Source organism: Syngnathus floridae, chromosome 20 (assembly GCF_059516105.1).
Source record: "Syngnathus floridae isolate MCC-2025c chromosome 20, RoL_Sflo_1.0, whole genome shotgun sequence".
In the NCBI taxonomy this organism is placed as follows: Eukaryota; Metazoa; Chordata; class Actinopteri; order Syngnathiformes; family Syngnathidae; genus Syngnathus; species Syngnathus floridae.
In genome coordinates this window covers 1,935,124-1,957,029 of record NC_142432.1, presented here as the reverse complement: position 1 = coordinate 1,957,029, position 21,906 = coordinate 1,935,124, and the positions used below count along the sequence as shown (strand labels likewise).

The 21,906-nt window shown below is 39.2% G+C and overlaps 1 protein-coding gene and 1 long non-coding RNA gene across 5 annotated transcripts in view; one reads left to right on the top strand and one right to left on the bottom strand.

Moving 5' to 3' along the window:
* Positions 1-21,584, bottom strand: part of cntnap2a (contactin associated protein 2a) — a 132,926-nt gene extending 111,342 nt beyond the window's left edge. The window contains exon 1 of one of the 2 annotated variants that reach the window (XM_088363224.1): positions 21,186-21,584. In XM_088363224.1, the coding sequence (XP_088219350.1) occupies positions 21,186-21,279 (94 nt within the window). In that variant the 5' untranslated portion in view covers positions 21,280-21,584. The remainder of the gene's footprint in view (positions 1-21,185) is intronic. The other variant, XM_088363225.1, reaches the window with a different exon arrangement.
* LOC148380684 (uncharacterized) lies at positions 3,605-5,450 on the top strand. Of its 3 annotated transcripts, none has more exons than XR_015854610.1 (3): positions 3,605-3,830; positions 4,764-4,858; positions 5,248-5,450. It is a non-coding gene; the product is annotated as an uncharacterized LOC148380684 (long non-coding RNA). The 3 variants fall into 3 exon arrangements; XR_015854608.1 differs by lacking the exon at positions 3,605-3,830 and adding an exon at positions 4,015-4,396 and having other exon boundaries at positions 5,277-5,450; XR_015854609.1 differs by lacking the exon at positions 3,605-3,830 and adding an exon at positions 4,015-4,396.
* Positions 21,585-21,906: the final 322 nt, after the last annotated feature.

Sequence of the window (21,906 nt, the reverse complement as noted above, 5' to 3'; positions counted from 1 at the left end):
TTTTTTTCTAAAATATCGATTCATGCAATCAATGTTGTCTCATTTGGGATCACTGCCACAGCAATGCCTATCATTAAAATAAAGTACGGCGTTGGCACTTGAGTAGTTTACGGGAGAGACTAACTATAATGTATATGTCAATTTTCAATTTAACCTCTACACTTCAAATTAAATCCAATCCACTGGTGGTTATTTTTTTTTTAGTTTGCTTGCAGGCAAAAACAGATTTTCTTTTCCTTGATTCTTTTTCCTGATTATGCATTCAGTCATGGTTGCAAACATTTTTATATGATTTTGCTCATTTACCACTTTATCTCACCAACATGCAGCAATTCCTTCCTGATCCCGAAAGTACTCATCTCAAGCCACGCTTCTCATGTTTGGTGGTCCACGGGGTTTTATCTCTGCTGACATCAATGCATCTGAGCACAGCGAGCTTTTGACCTCATCGATCTTTGTGTACTCTAAGACCAACTGGCAAAGTCCCTCGGTGTTTCGGACTTACTTTCTTCCAGTCCAACAAAGAATTTGAGGAGAAAAACAATATTTTGTTGTGAAACCACGTTTCCCCTTGGGTTGTGTTCTCCATTGTGCCATGTTTACACCTTTTGGCCCTTCATTCTATTAGCCTTGGTTGGCTGCTGAAAAGGTTCGGTCACATTAAATAATGCCTACGGTCTACATTAGTGGAAAGTGTAACATTAGCGAGATTAATTGACTATTACTTTGTGCTCATTTTTCATCTGAACTGAGATGAACAATTTTTGTTTACTTTGCATCATAATAAGTCACACTGGTTGAATTCCATGTTATTCTAATCCCAAAATAGTTATTTCCATAAAATATAAAGTACCTAAGTGCATTCCAACTTCCAAAAAAACTATATTAAAAAAGGAAGGTAGCGGCCAGAACCAGAAAGTGAATACTTAAATAAATAAAACAATCAAATTAAAAGTACCCTTTTCAGCTGGCAGGCAGTAAAATAACATATTAGGGTTTGAAATTGCTTGGTTGGCATGAAAAACTTACTAAAAAAAAAAAAAACCTCTCAAGCATGGATGTTGATGGCTATATGAAATAGACCATCAACTTCTATTTACGTCTGGGCTCTTAATGTCACATTTTATGACACACTTCTCAGTTTAAGAGTCAAAGTCAACTCAATTACATGATGCATTGCTAAAGTGCCAAAGGTACAATATATGCTCAGGCCACCAAAAAAAGAGAGGGTGGCCATTTAGGCTACACGGTGACAAACAAGGGATCAACAGGTTAATACCCTCCAGCTGTTCTACAGCAATGAAAGTAAATGAAGTGTTGAAAGTTGATGCAAGCACTTTCCTCCAAGTGGCACAACTTCTGTTGGCCATCTGTCTGTGAAGTGAAGAAAAAAAACTCCACTGAAGACACCACAACTAAAGGTCCTAAGATTCTATTTTAATTTTAAAGTTATTTTCTCATCAGGAAGGCCAGCAAGGTTTTTTTTTTTTTAATCCAATACTAGAAGCGTGGTTAGAGCAAAAACAAAGACTTTTTGATTTGTTATGGTTGCAGAGAATAATATAAAGGTGAAATGTGCTTTACTTTAACCTTACTTATCCCTACCCTTGAGAATCAAGAGGGCAAAGTAGCAGCCTCAAGAGAAAAAACTGCTAACTACTAATAGCCTCTGGTCAAGTGATAAAAGCTGCCGTTCACCTTTTGCCTTGCTTGAGAAAACGCTGCCAAATCCCTGAGATTCAAAGTGAAAAGAAAGACAAATACAAAGGAGAGGAAGAATTTTACAGAATATATTTGAAAGGAACTTTATGGTTCAAAGGATGGACATCCTCCGATGGTGCTACAACGGATTATCATTAACTACTCCTGCCTCTTAAGAACAGGCTGGCTAAGAAAATGATGGTCTTATTTTAATTTGATTTGAAACCATAGGATAACCTCTGTGAACTTGCCAGCTTTCATAATTGAATAAGGCACCACACATTATCACACAGTATGTTAAAAAGGACCAGCACCTCTGAAAGGAGGAGGGCAGGATAACTTAAACGGGTGAAAAATGGTAAAATTTCAAAAGGTGGACTGTCTATTAAACTAGAGATTGACCAAAAAAAATACAAATTAATTAAAGTGCATTACATCTGCCAAATAGGTTAGGTTTTATCATCAATGCGTAAGAGATTAATTTTTTCTTAAATTTCTTGATGACGCTTGGGGTAGCAGGAAGTGGAGGGGGGGTGGTTGTTAGTACTGATCCATACTCATTTTTTAAGGGGCTCAGTGTTGAAAGGGTTCGGATTACTTTTTTTGCCTACCCATGGTATAGTGCATATATATTTTCTTACTTAATGTTTATTTTATGACCCATTGTTGACATTTTTACCATATTTGGCTATGGCATTGAAGGAGAATATTGGTGCTTGATGGTTGCCCCATTTCTGTAGCACTTGGTTGCAGTTTTATGGTTTCCATTAAGTGGAATGTCAGCGCTATTGGACCGTTGCCGCTTTACGGGCCACTGGGTACTTGTTTTTTGTGCCTAAATGGGCAGCATTGTGTGCAACAAGCCCTTGTTGTTGATTAGAAATGTCAGTGCTGTTGGACTGTCCGTGATGGTATGGCTGGATGGATGAATGGATGGCTGGATTAGCTGAGGATGGGGAGTGAGAAGAGTCATCAACATGAGGCCCAGAGGAGTCAGTGTTAGAAAATAAAGAGAAGGGGATTTAATTGGAATTTCTTTTTTTCTGTATGTTAATGCTGCAGCTGTGTGACTGTATAAACAGTGATGTTGCTTTTACACATGCCTTTCAGATGCTGTATTTAGTAAATATGCGAAAACAGGCATCTCAATTTTGTGCCTGCCAAATACACATCTACAGTATTTGCAAATACTTCTCCCAGATTGTGCAAAATAAACTATGACCCAATAGCGCACATTTAGCAAACGACGGGTTGGATTCGTTTCCACATTTGTTTGCGTATGCAATCATCTTTGCACACATTTTAGCTCATGCAAACTTGAGTCAGAGAGCTCAAGCTCATTTCTCATCAAAGCAGCTCTCCTGTATTTCAACTATTTCACTCTAGCCATCTTCCAACACATAGTCCCTCGACAGAACTTCTTCACACCCCTGCAATCAGAAACCTGTTCGCTCTTCAGTGTGGTTTCTCACGTTGTGTTTTTTTTTTTCTCTACAAACTGCTCTTACAAAGACTCAACTTTTTCCTCTCTATGGTCAGAACTTAAGTTGGGCTTCCTTTCTTCCACTAGGCACTCTGTCAACCATAGAAACTTAAATTGGCCAGCTGAAGACAGTTTTTGCACTAATTTTGACTACATTTTTTTATCCATGCTTGAATCATTAAAGAATCAGAAGTACATAGTGATTAGCGCTCAAGTGCTTGTCATTCAATTCAGTATTTGACCCCAGACTAAAGTCTACAAATTTAATTCAATTCAAAAGCTGTATAAAGAATGTATTTCAAAGATAAGATTTTTTTTTACCTTATTTGCCAACGTGATAGATTCCTTCCTCTTCTCTAAGGGCTATATTCTCCCTTTTGCCCTTGTCATCGATGCAAATTTCCCTGCCCAGACATCTGACACGCTCACCATACCAAGAAGCAGCTGAGCAGGCTTCATCAAGAAAGAAAAAATATATATATATGCTCTAACAAATATACTGAAACAAAGTGAGGTGATCTTGATAGACAATTCCATTTCCTTTCAGACTAGAGAAGTATCCAGCAGAATGCAAAATGCCACATGAGAAGAGAAAATGAACTTCTGCTGACACCTATATACTTCCAGGGTCATCCAAGGGTCACAGGTGACTTCATTTAGCATTCATACTCAGACTGCACAAAAGCAAAGGAAACATTTATTGCTATAACCAACCGCCTCTTGGTGGTCAGGAGGGATAAAATAAAACTTTCATCCAGCAAGTGACACCATAAAAGAACACACTTTGCAGGCAATGCCAACACTTGGTGTCAAACATTTGCTCATTTGCTTTTCTGCAGTTAACTCAGTGGAGGCTGACATTGATTGAATGATAGCACACATTTACATTTTCTGCTTGCTGAGTCCAAGAAAGATAAAGTGAAATAAAGCCATTTTATCATAGAGGAGATAAAGTGAAGACAAAGTCTTTGAAACGACACAATGCAGATTGTGTAATGTGGTCTTTTAACAATGTTGGCCTTTTTGATAGCCATTGCATGCGTTTTACATTTAAAGAACCGCTAAAAGTCATAAAAGAAACCGTGTGGTACAAAACGTTGTCCACCAGTTTTTTTAACTGAATTTTTTTCTCATATCCTGCATTTCCTGTTTATCCACCGCCTTTAATCGCATCCGCAACATTAATGTAATTTCCAACCGCATATGGGCTGAGTGAGCATCTTCATCCATTTGAATAGAAATTTTATTTTGCTTGTTACTCCGGTTTTCACACCATGAAAGTGTTTGCGTTGACCCAGAGAAATGTGCATACGTGTTTGTAGCTTCTACTAAATAAGACTCAAAATTTGCAGTCTACTCTTTTGTGTTTATTTCTATTCAAGCACTTGGTAACAGCGAAGCAGGAAAAGAAAAATAATCACATTATATATTGCTTTATAAAGTGTGAACCATCCTAAATTAAAACGATAAAATCAGTGGGCCTGTGCTGGAGTGCTTACAAGGGAAAAGTTTTTAAGTCAAGCACTTGTGTGAAATGTTATTTTTTGCAATGTATTTTTTAAGGCTTGTTTCTTGCTAGTTTCAAGCCTCCGCTGTCAGCGGTGCCCTCTATGAACGATGGAGTCATCTACAGAGGAGGACATAATCATAGATAAGCAGGCAGGAAAGTTTTTGGTAAGCTGAACACTAAGGTGAAAACTGTGACAATTGTATTTTAATATGTCACACTTTATACAAAAGTCAGATTCTGCTGTGACAGTTTGTGTTATTGCAAGCGAGGTTAAATAAAACATTTTTCTTTATCTTATTATAGAAAAGATACTGTATTTAGGTTCTTCAAATATTTATATTTGCTTATTTTCAAGAGAAGCTTAGACTGAACTCCATTCACCTTGTCCAATTTTTACTCTTCTCACTAAAATGTGCTCTCGGGTCCTCTCATGGAGAAATATGCTGAAATCCCGGAGCCCCTGCGGCTGCCTATTTTCCTCCCCAAAATTGACTCCTTTACATTTGTTCATTTGCCAAGCTTCTTTTTCCTCTGCTTATTTTCCCTCTTGAAGCTCACAAGCCGTTTTGCCCTCTTTAAAAGAGCGAAGTCAGTACAGTTGACCTCTGAACTGTGAATGAGTCAAGTCATCATGATCATGTGGACCACGAGCAGACGATGGGACACAAAGAGACAGCCGACTTAAATGGAAACTGTATTACTTAAATAAAGTACACTAATAGCATTGCACAAATGGGTATGTTCACTTAAGTGGAGCCACACAGGCATTGTCTCCACTGCACCTCTTTGCGGGATGGTGAGACACAAAGGGCCCTATTTTGGTCCACTGGCGCCCGTGCACTCGGCATAAAAACGATTTTTGTTGCCAAGTCTTATCTACAGTATTTGGGGCCCTGATGGGCCTCACTGGGTTGAAGGAGCTGCCGTAGTTGGTAACAGAATCAGACTGAGACTGAACAAATACAAAAAAAAATATGAAAAGTAAATCATCAAAGTCCAACCATTGCATTTTAAACTGGCTAAAAGGAGGTCTATTATATTTATTTATATTTTATCATAAAGCACACTGCAACACACCAACGACACAAAACCACATGATTACAAATACAAAAAAAAAACCACATGAAAATGGAATTATCAAAGTCTAACCATTCATTATGTCATTAATTTTTTTTCCTTTTGTTGTTTCTCTATTCAGTGGAAGTTTCCATGCAAATCAATTCACCAGAACAATGGGCAACATACTGAGATAATGCATTATTCTCAGTTTTATTCTCCAGCAACTGAGTCTATATTCAAAAAGCTCCCAACTCTACATAATAAATTAAAGATATTCATTCTTTCCATCCCAATGGTCGGTGAAATCACTCGTCCATCATTTCTCTTCCATTGAAGTTGTCTCCTGTCTGTATGTCTCCGAATACAAAATACACCATCTATAATATAAAAGGGATTCTCTCAAGGTTGAAATGGCACCGTAGCAGAAGTCAAACAAGCTTGTAAAACATAAAAGTCTATAATATTTCAGTTTTTTTTTCATGCCCAAGACAGGTGGCAGGTGTGTCATTGCACATCAAACAGTACATATAAGAGAACTTAAACCATCATTTTATAGAGCCATCTGCAGCACATTACATAAGCATGTGTCACCACCTAAATTGTCTGGATCAGTATTCCGCCTTGTAAAGAGGAACATGAGGTCGCCCACTACAGCGCACAGTTGGACGGCGGCATTGCCACCTGTGTTCTCAACAGGGCACTTCGGAGTGTACGCTCGTTTGCATCCAAGCTTGAGCGTTACCAACACTGTGTGAAAGTAAAATGGATTTAAAACAGGAATCGTTTGTGGTAGTTCTCAGGCACATGTGAAAGGTGATAACGGGGAGCTGGCTTATTGACCCGTAGCATTTACTTCCTGTTGTCGATCCGAGAGCACGAGCGAGGAGAAAATACTGCTGAGTCAGATTTTGTGACTTGAAGATGGATTTCTATTATGTGCGGGCGGGTAGGTATTATTGCGTGAAGGAGAAGTGAGTGTCAGAAGAAAAACTGAGAGATACAAACTTGGAGGATAGGGTAAAGTAAATGCAACTCGAGTCACATAACTTTGATTTGGTATTGAAAAGATATGACTTAGTTTGTTTGAACAAAAGTAAGTAAATGATAAAACTGATTTTTGTGGCGTAATGTTAAGAGTTAGTCTGCTTGCTAAAACTCATTTGCATATTTAATTAAAATCAAAAATATTTGTAATGCTACTATTGTACTAAGCAGCCACAGTCTCTTTCATTCCATGACATGGTTTGAACTTGAAGTTTTGTTATTTTGATTGAGCCGCAAATTGCAAGGCTTTAATATTGTGCTTTCAATTCACACTTGTGCAAAATCGCAATTAATAACCGGGTGTTTTATATTTCAGCATATTTGTTTTCAAGGCAAAGCTTTTGTATTGCGACGCTTTGGTTTGTCTCTGTGTATCCAACTCGATGAACTCTTTAAATGCTTTGCCTTCTGAGTCTTGACAGCAAAGCACCTTTATAAGGCTTTGTAATTGCATTATTTAATACCCACTAATGGTACATCCCCATTAGCCGTCTTGAACCTCTATCCAAATCCATCATTAACAATTTCAGTGCCCTGCAATGGATAATAAGAAGGCCAGATTTTGATTGAATGTATTGTTTACTCACCAAAACCCCAAAAATAATTCAATCCACATTAATTTCTAGATTCTTTCAGCTTCTAATGACTGCTGCTAGAAACGCCCTTGCCAGTATGATGGAATGAATATATTTGACAAGCTTTGCGATCCATGTCAGAATTTATGAATATGTCAGTAAGTTTGATTTATGATTTACTACGTTTCTGGACAAGACCGAATCAATCGCAGTCACTTATTTATATCAATTACCTCCACTAGTGAGGTTTTGGTGAATTGGGAAAAGATCCTTGACCTCAAGGTTCTTAGAAGCACTCATCAGATATTACTCAATGTAAATAGTGAAGGTATTTAATCTCCAAGAGCATAGTGTGTATGGAAACCGTTTATATCTGGAACATCTTCCCGACCTTTTCACTCATCTGTCTCATCACCACATTACATCAGGCGTTCTCCCCCCTCCCGTGGGCTGCAGGTGATGTTTTCCTCCTCCTTTTGACACATTGCGCTCAAGTGATTTATACCAACGCACCTCTGCCTCTCTCTTGCCCTCCGTGCCCTATTCACTGCCGCTTTTAGTTCTTACTCATTGTCCTTCTCTTTCTTGCGTGTCCTCACCGACAGCCTCGAGCTTCGCCGACTGTAGAGGAGAGAAGCATCTAATCCCGTCCCAGGGAGCGCGAGTCCGCCAGGGGATTAGAGAGGGTCTGTGGGTGGCTGGGAGAATGGAGTGTGTGAATGGTAGACAGTTGAAAGAGTACTTTTCTCCGATGGAGTGCAATGAGGATCCTTAGTTTCCCTCATGGGACTAATAAAAGTCTCTACTAAAGACGGCCAATATTTCCTTCACAGTATTGAATATAAGGAAAATGAAGTAATTGGTCATTTTATAAATAAATGGCTCTACCATTACTTCAATATGATGAATCAATACTTATCCCACATATACTTATTCCAAACTCATTTGATAGACAGATTTAGAGTTGTCAATTCGTTTCTTGAGCCGATTTTGATTTGTTTGTGATGACCGTGGATGTGTCTGGCTTAGTCAAATAGGTTTTTGGATAAAACTGATTTTACACTTTAGCGTGCAGCGGTTACTTTATATACGGGAACAAATGAGTTGTTGAAATGAACTCATTAGATTTGCCTCCCTCTGCCAGTACATGCATGTTTTTTTTTTTTTTATTCTTTCTTCTTGTTGTTTTTGGCACGTCTCCCATGCTGCACTGCTCTGTGACAGTAAACAGCATGTGCGCCAGCCTCGCTTTTGATATGAAACATGGGGAACATTTTCACTGCACTGACAAACATGGTGACCACATCCAAAAGATACGCAGACATCTGTGCCTTCAACATCGCTTTGTGTATACATTGTAATGCCTGATGATTGTCTCTAATTCGAATCGGGACTCTGAGATGCTTTTTTTTTTTTTGTGACATGAAGCTGGAGCCCCAAATGGCCTTTGGATGCATGTGCATAATGCTAATGCTCGGGTCTAAATGACAGCTCATGAATGGCGAGTTTAACACAGCTTGACCTCTTCCTATCTAGTTTGATTTTTGTGGCGCCGCATGATGTGTGGGGGAGGGCATGACAGCTGGCTAAGTGCGTGGCAACTTAAACCCAGGCTGCATGCAGATGATGGGCTTAATCCGCCTGTTCACTAGGTCATATTTGCTGCACAATAGGAGTTGACAACCAGTAATAGAGAACTCATGGCTGTCACTGAGTAAAAATGTGTCATATATGAAATGAAATGAATGTAAGAAAGGTGACATGGCAAGTGTGGCAGGAGATGCTTGGGGTGTGACCTTTGTTTCTACCGACAGCACGAGAATGAAGAATAGACAGTTTGCTTGGAGTGGCTAGGGAGTTTCAGAACTGGACTCCAGAAACTCTTTTCCATTAGATGCAAGAGGATCGTCACACAAAAAGATTTTTCTCTGAGGTGTTGAAGGCGCACCCTTTCATCAGTTCGGACATCTTTTGCAGCCAAGTGCAAAGCAGAGAAGCATGAAGTGACTTCAAAATGCATCACGTCAAGCCAAACAACAGTCGCACTTCTAACGATCCAGTAGGGTTGATTCTTTAAGACACTTTTCAGAACAGAGCGTCTTGTGAATGACAGCGAGCCTCAATTAGTGTTTCCGGTTTCACCATCAAGGCTGCTTTAAGCTGTCAACATCAGTCTGGTTTCACTCCAACTTTCCTGACACATAAAAATGCTTCATCTTTTCTTAATCAGGAGCCATCTGAATACACCAAGGTGCATATAGCAATTTTTAGTCTGGCTCTTAAAGGAGAACCACACACATGCTGGGTATTTTAAATTCGAACATATCAAAATGGTATAGGAATGGGCTCTGTAATTGAAATAAATTGAGCAAACTTTTCTTTTCCATTTAAGTTTGAAGTCAAATCTCCAGCAAAGTTGAAACGCCGAATACCCGTGACGAAAAAAGAAACAAAACAGACGGTTCTCCAAGTAACTGCACTCACGAGGAGGCATAGCAACAAAATTACGAGCAATAGCTCGACATTTGTTTTCCATTTATCACAAGCAGGAGAAAATCATTTACTCAGGGACCCATAGACAGTCTCATAGGCTAGAGGGTGTTGACAAGTCCCATGTGGACCAGGCAAAATTTCCAAACAAAGACAAATGCCCACACAATTAAAGTGGGAAGAACTTCACACAAATAGGGAGTAGAGAAAAGTTAACCAAGTAATCGACATACACAGGTAGACTGCATGTGTGAGCATGAAAAAGTTTTCCCAACATTCAAAGCCCCAACTGTTGCAACGACTTATATTTATTGCAATGAAATGTGTTGAAGTTAAGTTGATGAAAGGTAGGAAGGAGATGAACGAGCCAGGATGAGACAAGGACAGCGGAGACTGGCTATAAGTGATGAGACGGATGAGGCTGTCACTTAGTGATCGAACACCAAAGGCTACAAAGTTGACAGATAGAGAAAAGCAACGCTTGGCTTAATGTTATTCCGAGCATCAAATCAACATTCACCCTTCTCTGCTCCCACCCAATCATCTCGGCAACACACACACAGGCAACAATCTCTCTGCCCATCAACCTTGGCCTGTCAGTCTGAGCGCCATGGTAACGCATCACAGGAGTTCAAACTGAGGATTTGGGAAGCGGATGAAAGCCACGATTGATAGATACACCGAGTAACAGAACAACTTGTGCTCGCGGAAGCACATCCAAAGTAACTGCTTGCAGGCGAGAAGGCCTCGATGGTAAAGCAAAACCGACAGAGGGAAAAAAAGCTTGTTTAGACACTTCGAGACAACGATAAAACCTGAGTTTAGACAAGCCTTTGTAAGTTTACAGGCACACTTTGAAGTAAAAAAGATTTGCGACTTCAGACAACGATTTGAGAAACACCCAACTATAAAATCAAAAGCCGTCCAACAATAAATGTAATTACACACCCGGAATTTATACAAAGAGGAACTGAAGGGAAAGGCGGCAAGCCTAGGCAAGCATAAAATGGGATCAAAAGTAAAATTCATACAAATATTGGAAAACCTCCACCAAGTGCACTAAATACGTGAAATGTCAATAGAACTTGAAAATGAGAATTTAAACTTGTTACCATGCATTAGAGGCTGCTACTTGGCCCTTACTCTTGTGTGCAACTCGCATCCACCATGTTGCTCACTAAATAATTTACTTTCTCTACTCTTTAGCCTAAGGATAATTATCTTCAAAACTAGGAGACTCCTCCTCATTCATGAGCTTCATTGCTCCCATTGGATCTTCAGGCTACAATTTAAGCATCGAGCGAGCCCAAGTCGGCTCAGGTCAGTCTACAGCACTTTTTTTTTTTTACCTAAACGAGGATAGGCCGGATAGAAAATGGATGGATTGTTAATCAATTAATGAATATGCCTTGTAAATGGCTTTCAACATGCAAGCTGCATCGTTGGCTCTACTTGGCGTTTTCAGCATGCTTGCTTCGGTACAGCGCATCTGAATATCAAGCAGAACATTTCAATATTTGCAGATTTGATTTAAAAAGTTTACTGCAAAAAGTTTATCAACAGTGAATCAAAACATGAAGATCCTGGAAAGATCAGGAAAAAAAATATTTTGTAGCCACAGGGCGAAAGTTGTCACTTATAGTCGGACGTTTTTGATAGACCAAAGTGACAAGTGCAGTAAAAGATGCCGTGGGCATGTCACTCTGACAAATACACAAAATGTGAAGGACAGAACTTCAGAAGCTAAAATATTAGTCACACTGCTGATATAATATGTGTATCATAAAGTAACTGCGGCAGAGGTCCATACTAGATAGTGTTCATGATTCAGCTTGAAAAAAGAAAATTAAACCAGGTCTATAGTGGAGAATATGACTGCAGGGAGGAGTAATTATTAAAGCTATAAAATTATAAGCACGGCAGTGACAGGTAATAAAATTATTACAAGGTGACCGGGAGTATCATAGAGATTCTTATTAATGCCTAGCCAACTCTACCTATAGATTGCTTGTGAGATTTTGTGTGGCTAATGTGGACTCCATCATGACATTTAACATCTGACATAAAAGGAATGTCTGCAGTAATTTTGTTGAATATTGTTCATCCATATTTACAACCTTATAAAAAAAAAAAGTCAGAATCTACCTGTTGGACAATATCTCACGCATTAATATTTTAACTTCTTTTTATGGGACCACACTAAAGAAATGACAATTTGTTCGTCAATTGAAAAGTAGTTGGTGCACAGTTTATAAAATGACATCGATTTACTGCCGCTTCAGAATAACAACATTTTAAATTGATAAAGTAATAGTGAATATAACGTTAGGTAAAAATGACAAAGTCTCAGGCGTGAAAAGGGAAACAGGTGTGCTTATTTTTTTGGTCATCTCTCCCACACACTGGAAAGTTAATAGGGCGCCTCATGCCAAAGAATTTAATGAAATTGAGCTGCAGCATGGTGGCCAAAAGCAAGTTCCACTCTGAACAAGCCTCATCATGAATGACCAAAGCACCTGAGTGCACGTGCTCAGCATCATATCCAAAGGTTGCCTTTGAAAAATAGACCTACAAGTGTTGCCAGATGTTGAAGGGTTGCTGGGGTCATGTCAAGACAATATGCACAATATGCACTCCAGTGGTAAATAACATCTCCAACCCTGCATTATAGTAGTTTAACAGGATCACCCATTAACTCCTGTTGGAGTGTGCAAGGTGCTAATGGCTTTGGATCCCATTCAGGGAGCATCTTGGCCTAGCTGTCCATTAGTAGGTAACACTCTGCTGGTTAAACTGCAAATACAAGGCCAGTGGGGTCCTTAAGAAGCTTTTTTTTTTCTCTCATCAAGACTACAGATCAAGAGGGATCGGTTGCTCATAGAAACACGAACGGAAGATGTCTGAGAAAAGAGACATATTGTTTCGATATTTCACTGATATCTCTGACTTGCAGGGACTATAAATACACATATGGACAGAGTTGCTGGGTAATGCACACACTGACATGTCGTTATGCCTCTGGGATAATATATTTTAGGAGCAAAAACAAAACTGGGGTTTGACAAGTCACCTCACCTCCTTGTTTACAGATGCGGGAATGAAGCGACCTAAAAACACTGCACCTGCTTTGAACAACTTAGAACTTTGTCTGTTTTGTTTCCTTTGACAGGGTTGCCGCATCTGCCAAAGTGTGTTTTCAATCTTTACATGGTATGATGAAATTTCAACACTATTAGAGAGAGTGTATGGTAATGAAATGCGTAGTGTCAGAAAAAAATGTTTTCAGTCTGCGACTGAATAGAAGTTCTGTATCTATAAAAAAAATGAAACCATAGCCAGCAAGTCGATTAGCATTCCTCCAACCACAACTGTTTACATGTTTGTCCACAGCAGGACTTGAACCTTTGCCCTTGGACTCCAAAGCCCAAGTCTTTACACACTACGCGAGTCCTGCCCCGAGCACTTATGAATTATGGAAAGCACGCAACGGGAGAAAAAGACAGAGGAGGGGGCAGGTGGGTGTATCCCCTTGGCCATTTCAAATTCATGTTAGTTATAAAGTACTCACTGAACACTTACGTGTCAAAATTCAAGATGCTTAAGACGAATTTATTGACGCACACTGTGGTTATGTCTTAAAGTTAAATATTTATCAGTGATGTTAACTTTATTGAAGGTAATTTGAGCAAAGAAATGTATATTACTGAAACAAAGTAAAATACTTTTCTTATTTTATTGTAGCTTAGGTAAATTGATTTCTCTGGTGGGTAGCTTTAGTTTAGATGGCACACAGTTATGTTCCTAGACGTGTACTTATGTGTTGATTGTCTTACAATATATATATATCAATTATGGTCCAATCATGAAGCATTTTAGTCTCATTAGCAACATATTTTTGTGACTCCCACCTTTACAATAGACACCCAGTCCTTTCTTTCAGCCATGCAGCTGAGAAGCTGGAGCTTCCAAGGGTGGTGACTGACTAGATAGATCTATAAATCTGATTTGATGTTTCCTTTTTGCACATGCGAATATATTTGTGTGTGTGCTTGTACCAGACAGATTAAAGATCTGAAACGGATCTGTGATCAGCCATGCTGTAATCTTCTTGCATGTTGGCTGTCATCGTTTCATCTTTGATGCCAACTGACAGAATGGGAATTTATCAAGCAACGATATTCAAGCAAAGTTGGACTCGTTGTTTGGAAATGTCAAGCATAGCACACATTATAGTGCCTGACACAGATTAACCATCACTTTAATTAGGAATTAATTCAATTTCAAATTAATCAACTGCACTGCCAATATTTTCTACAAGGCTCCTTCCTCCACGGCCTGGAAATTGATCTTATTGTTAATCAAGTCACAGAGCGTGTACTAATTAATTATTTGACCTCTTTCCCCAAAAGGTCAGGATTAACCAGGATTATTGTAGACTGGAGAGGAAAGTTAAAGATAGACAAGTCACAGGGGAGAGGAAGTAATAAGAGTTAAAGCTATTGCAAGGAAGAATATATTAGAATAGCACGACATTGTCTGGAAAGATATCGTTTTGATGAATTATCCTTTAAAACATAGAAGGATAAAAATAAATTTGTACATGAAAATGATAACCTGTTGACCCATGACCATCTTCCAAATTGTGACTAATGCGACAATTTAGTTCACTTCTGCTGAATATTTACCTTGAAATTTTTAAACCAGATGCATTAATCAGCTCCATGCAAATTTCCATTTTAAGTTAAGAAATACAAATGACCTGTTGAACCCCCCAAAAAATAGGAAAGCTTACACAATGAGAACGTGGAAAAATGAACAAGGGCAAATTGAGCGCTAACCAGAGTAAATAAATCCTTTTGTGGTGTTAAAGAGAAAAATGGAGCAAAGGCCAAAGCAGCCTGAATTTCATACACATGCTAAAAACAAACGGAGACGACGTGAGGGAGAAGTAGACGGAGAAAGCAGTGAATTAAAACAATATAGAGTCGACGGTTGAGAGGTAGCACGTGGAGAGAGGGAAGAAAAGAAAGCACTGACCCGTGTCTGACTGGGCCGTGGTACCTTGAAACAGAGCTTTATGGACCTCACCAAATCCATGTCAAGGCTTTTGCCCGTGTGTATGAAGCAAAAGCAATTTTGAACCACACATGTCAGCTCGCACACACACACAGGCACACAGTCTTTGTAATATACAGCGATAGACTGAGTGCCACATTCAACCTCAAGTATCTCATCATTTTTATATTCCCTGTGGCACCCACACATACAGATTCAAAGATGTGTTAAAGTCAAGGTAGGTTTATCTACTGCGTGAGATAGACACAAGCAGCTCTTTCTGCTTTCTGTATTAAAGCTCACACAAAAGCTAGTTCCCAATCCAAGGTTGTCTGATTATTGTGTATTTCAGACACCATTTCTTAGCCTGACAAAATATACAGCACATGTTTAAGGAGGACATATTATATGTTTACATGTGTTTTCTCAAGAAAAATGCGCAAGCAGTACTAACCCTAACCCTAAGCCTAACCCTAACCCTTCTCCTCAGGTACAACTCTGATCTTGTGAGCACCAGCAAAGACGTCACCACAAGAAGAAATATCAATTTCATAAAAGTGGGATGTGTAGCACTATAGATAGAAAACCACCCAAATACACTCAAACTGTATTTGCAAACTTTTTGAAGAACTGCTGCTTCTTGCACTTGCCGTGGAAACTAAGTGTAAAAACAGCTACAATGCAAAATTATAGGTGAGAGTTTCTCAAAGATGTACAGTAAAGTTTTCAGCTGGAACACATAAGGTCAGTTCAGCGGGAGGGGAATTAAATTGAGTGTGCTTGAGTTGAACAGATGTGCCGTGGCTTTTAACTCACTATAAGCCGATTCGACGCGCTCAAAAGGGTTAATGTTGCAGAATATGGGCTAAATTCAAACAGACAGATTTTTTTCTTTCTCCGTTGACAACCAACTCCTTGGCAATGGTACGATGCATAATTCAATAAGTGCCGCTTCTGTGCCACTTTGAATGACAATCAAGTCATATATGCCGATTTTTATATAAGCAATAAATATGATCATTTAAAGTTTAACATGGTATTTTCCATGCATAGAATATGTCATCGCTAGACTTAGATAAATGATGTATAGCTAACCAGAGTGTGTGAAAAAGCAGCTTTCACATACAGCAAAGGTCCAAATTATTCATACCCTGGGTGGTATTTAAGTTCAAGTCTGGCAGGAAATAGCACAGGATATTGGCAAAAGACTCTAAGAAGTTGTGTTAGAAATATTAATGAATAATGTTTATCATTCCATTTGTTTTATTTTAATCAATTCATCATTGGGTAAAAATAATTTAAGGCTTAAGCGCACGTTAACACCTTTGGATTAGGTTAAATTGTAGATTTGTTTTTTTTTTAGTTAAGCTAAATAAACCCCCAAAGGTCAAATCTATTTGTGGTACAACTGCGCATGACATTATTAGCTAAGCATTTTTAATGATTTTTTTTTTTTTTTTACAATTTGAGCCTTGTCATGAGTCATCTAGCAGGTCAGTCTAAATACCATTCTAATTGAAACATGCTGTTTGTTATCGATAGCAATTACGATTAACAATAATTCATCGATTGCACTGCTTTGTCAAGCAAAAGCCACACCGAATTGATTTTGATCCACTTGGTGTTTATTGACGACCAACGGCATCCCTGCAGTTATCAGGATTCAGTCGCAGGCTTCCTGGATGAAATTGGCAGTGTTTGAGTAGGGGAAGGAGTGGCGAGGGATCATGTTCTTATCGTTATATGAGCGAATCCTGTTTCATCGCTGGACATGAGACAAGTCTATTAAACGCTCAGCAAGCATTGGAAGCAGTTCAAGTGTATGTAGAAGTGATACCCCGCAATCGTGTTACTAAACCTCCCTGCTGTGAAGCGGGCTCTTTTTTTACTTTATACTGCTTTAGTTGTGGTGAGGCGGATGAATGATACAAAAATTAACATTAATATTGTTAATTTTTCATAATTTCAATAACATTTTGTGCACAAATAATTAATTCAGTTAACCCCTCGGGTCCACTGTCAGATGAAACAGGTTAATAATTTCCTCCGAATTTAAAAATAAAATATAACTTAAAAAAATATAAAAATAAGTAAAACAAAGCAAACATTGATGAATATTGCAGCATAACTTGTCAGTCTGAATTTAAACGGACATGGGTTTATTCCCATTATCAAAGATGGATAGGCTCACTGCAGCATTCACTTAGAAGAGAGTGATTTTAGTGCAAAAAATAAATAAATAAAAAGTATAGCCTCGCTGTGCTGTGTCAGTTTAAGTGGTATTATAGAGCCAACAATACTTGTCTGTAGTGCCTGCCCATGGTCAACTCAGCAGATTTTTTTTTTTTTTAACAGCAATATTGTTTTGCTTGAGACTTTTTTTTTGGCAGGTAGGATAAGAAATTATCTTAAGTTTCTCAGGGATAACATGAGCACCTGCTTTTTACGAGAAATTAAGATGCAAATTTATTCTTATGTTTGATCTAATTTTAGATGACAATCAATGATTGAATAATACTCATTTTTGCCTACCCACCCCCAAAGGAGGCACCATCTTCAAACAAATCATCCTTATATTCCTTCAAAGTCAAATTCATATCTATTAATCATAGTCTGCGGCTAAATAAAGCAGTTGTGTTTCTTTGAGCAATGACAATGGAGTGCTGTTAGGAAAGAAGAAACATATAAGTCAAGTATTTTTGTCCTTGAAGCAAGCAGTTAAAAGTTTTTTTTTGTGGGGTAAAATATTCATATGATGATACAGGAAGCTTGCTAAATTTAAAAGCTGTTAGAGAGTGAAAGGGGAGAATGCAGCGTTATTGTGCAGGTTTGGCTGTAATCCATGTCCACACACACACACACACACACACATTCTAAAATGCTGTAAGTGCAAGCGGACATTTCCCATCACTGCGCTGAAAAGAGCCGAGCAGGGAATGTGTAATCAAGGTACAGGGGAACGATGGGGCCCATTGACTGAGGAGGAGCATCAAGGTTCGATGATGACACTAGTCAAGGTAGCAAAATAGGGATTACTATACCAAGGTGACCAGTTGATAAAGAGCAGCAAGAGAAGAGAACAGAGATGGACACAGATGATGAGCATGAGCCAAAAATATCACAAAAAAAGTATATAAGGCTGCACAATTAAGAAGTTCATCTTATAAATCTGATTATAGAGACACACTTGCAACTGAACCTCAGGCAGGTGCTCACACAGACGCTAATAGCAGCTAAATGCCATTTTTGCACTGATCTAATCTGAGACCAACAAGTCTGCTACCAGCCCTAATCCTTTGCCTCCTAATGGCTCCCATTAGATTGTGCGCACACACACAGAAACAAAACATTTAAATAGAAATCAGGTTTTAAAAGTCACGTTTTAGAAAATGATCCGATACTAATATCAGGTTTTACCAATGACAAAGTTAAAGCCTTACAAGTGCCCTGTAAAATAACAAAAAAACTAAAATGGGCAACAGGATGCCACTAAATAATCTCATTTAGTTTGACAGCGTATAAAATGAATATTACAGAAGAAGAGTTACCCTGGAGGTACGAGCAGACTGATGTCTTTGTCAAATGGCCTGGCATGCTTAATGGGATGAGAAAAGGCTAATCTGATTCTATATCAGACAGGCGCTAGGGGCATCCCATTTAGCCACCCACTGTGCTGCTAGCACACCGACTTGCTTTACTTTGCGCATTGATGGCAACTTGACAAAATTTTTCTTTGCAGAGGGATTAGAAAAAAAATAGAAGCGGAGGATTTTTTTTTTTTTTCAATGCTAAGGATTTAAAACAACTGCAATGGTTTGCACTCTCGAGTATTATCCCGCATATATAAATAAAAGCGCAGTTAAGTCCAAAAGTATTTGGTCAGTGACATATTTGAGTCTGCCTTTGAGTGTGCTACGAGTTGAACTTGGATGTAAAATGATTTGGTCTGACGAGCCAAGAGGATGAAAAAAAAAAAAACCTCTGATGTCATCAAGGACCAGATCAGGGCTAATCATGCCTCGTCAAGGGTGTGAAATTGAGCCGCAGTTTGGGAATCTCATAAAATTCCCAATGGCCATCTCACCTCTGCTTGTGCTCTTTCATTTTCCTTCTCTTTGTTCCGCAACTGGCTAGTGAGGCGAGGAGGTTCGTCGTTCTGTCACAAAGCTGAGGGAGCGAGGATTTGGAAACTCTTGAGCCGTGGGAACATTTATCCTCATCCTGCAGTTATGCATTGCTCATTAAATCAGTTGTGCGTGCATAGAGTATATTTAAGGACGATGAAATGTCCCTTGGTCAAAAAGGTACGTTGCAACTCGACATGCAAAAGACTCATCATTCTATAAATAAACGCCAAACACTTTTGCATTTAACGAGCTCCAACGGACAAACTTTCAGAAATCATAACTGGCTGATAAAATGCTGATTTGGACCACAAACTTTATTTTTTTTTCCTCTTTGACCAAAAGTTATATACATATAAATATATTTGTATGTTTTATTTATTTTATTTGATTATGATTTCAGATTTTTTACGATAGGTTTGCATAAAGAGTAGACAGAGTAAACAGAGTTGGGAATACATTTGGAGCAAGTAATAACATTTAGGTTGTTAAATGTATTTCAGTGCTTCTGATATTATTTAGTCCAGCTGAAAACAGCATGCTGGGCCTGACCACCCATCGTCATTTTGGACTTTAGGTTTTCATGTAAAAACTGTGTCCAACAAACCACGTGACTCGGAGTAGCAACCTCTGACGCGACAAACCATAAGCAGCAACCACAACGTGCATATTAAGATTTACAAATTACAGTCCAGCATTTTATCATGTATATGAATTACAATTATTCCGATTCAATAGTGATCCACAACGAGACCTCACTAGGTGATGGAATTATACGTGCAAAAGAACAACAACTCATTACATGGTGTTTTGAGACTCTTCAAAGTTTTCTACCCACCGATAGGACTGAGTGTGTGTTCTTACATGTGCATTCATCTTTATTTTACAGGAGCACAGATCACAGCAATTGATACTATTGAGGCAGCCAATTAAGTGACAGAGGAATGCATCTTAAAGCTGACAGGCGCTCGAGGCGTAGCGTGCGTAGGAGAGAAATCATTTGCAGGGACATATACATGCATTGGGATTTAAATGTAAATGCAAATGAGTACAAAAACACACAAAAAAACGGGTTGGATCATGCATAAATCTACATTTCCTGATCTGTGTCACTCTCTTGGAAATTATTCTGGCTTCAGTTGCCACTTTGTAGCTCACGTCGAGTGTATTTGTCATCATGTGAGCTATGGAGTCCATACATCAGAACACAATGTCTGCTCCCAGGGCTATTTCACTTGAAACCCTTTTCGAAAGGTCAAGCATTCTAACTTCTAGTAAGGACTATAATTCTTCTTTAAGCATCAAGTATACAAAAACCTTGACCCCTTTCATTCCATTAAAGAGCAGTATATATTTCAATAAGTAATCAATACCGAAAACATGAAGCCCATCCATCCATCAGGAGGTCAGGAGTTTCAAAAACGGTCATCCTCATCTGCTTTGCATCTGTTCTCATGCACAAACACGTACGGATGTCGCCAAGAAGCTTTTTGTGACAAACTGTGTCAGATGGTAAGATTAATGAAGCGCATCCCCGGGAGACACTTATTCAACATTCGGGGAGTCCTCGAGTAAGGTGAACACATCGGTCACTCTGAAGCCCTCCGATGACTTCCTCATTCGTTACCAATGACAAAAAATTGACCCCAAAAGTTTTATGTAGAGCAGCACTTTCAAAATGAAACATAACAGCATCATACAATGTAAATTTATCTTGCAGTTGCAACGGGAGAGTGAATCCTCAAAATAACGCCTACAACTTTGTGAATGATTATTCTTTATGATCATGATTAATCACTAAAAAAAGTGTTGCCAGAACTTGCATATATTTAAGTGATTTAATAAAAATGACACATTCAACACACATGGTCAATAACAAATCTTTTTTATGTGTGTGTGGATGAATGTGATCCATAAAAATCAACATCTGATCCAGCACATAAGAGGAAAATAAAGTCCCAATGGATTAGACAGCTGCCCTTACTCCACAGAGAGGAGTTAACACGTGTTAGTGCAGGTCCCTCCCCACTAAGCATCACACAGCCCCTTGCCACCTCCGCAAAGAAGACCTTCATCCCGTGCCTACCGGAACCTCCAATATCTTTCACCCCACAAGCACGCACGAATAAAACAGATAAACTTACGGGCTGTTGGCAAAGCTCCCTGCACACAGTTGACATTGCAAAAAATCCACAAAGCCGCCACAAACAATGTCAGTCCTCCTACAGGACGGTGCATCTTCACGGTTGGCGTGGAAGCAGCTGACAGGAGCGAAAAAGGAAAAGCAGCAGAGCCACACTCTGTCTGTCCGTCCGTCCGGCTGGCTCAGCAGTTGAAGACTGGAGGAGAGGAGTGATGCTGCGCTGCACTGACTCTGCCCTCCCTCTGTTTTCTCTCTCTCTCTCCACTTTACAATGAAACCTTACAGGGATTCTCAAAGGGGAGAGACTCAGAGGAGTGAGACGCCACAAGCCCCAACGTTTCGCCCAAGCGTGTCACCCACCGCGCAGCTGATAGAGGCGCTCCGGTGCGCTGTCCGTGGTGCTGAACTTATCTCGCTTTAACTCCCTCCCTCCTTTCCTCTCCCTCAAATACCTCTGCTTGCAGCCACACAGTGCCCCCCCCTCCCTCCTTCTCTAAGCGATGGTAGCCAGTTAGAATCCCCCTCCACACACACACAGACACACACACACAAACACAGACACACAAACAGTTCCACTACACGCACCCGTTGACAAACTGCGGATTACGACAAAGAATCAAAAAGCCATTTGACAAGAAATTGCATGCCTGCTTGATGATCAATGAAATGTTTTGCTCTGACCCAATAAAAACTGCCTGGAGACACAAAACCGATTTATCAAA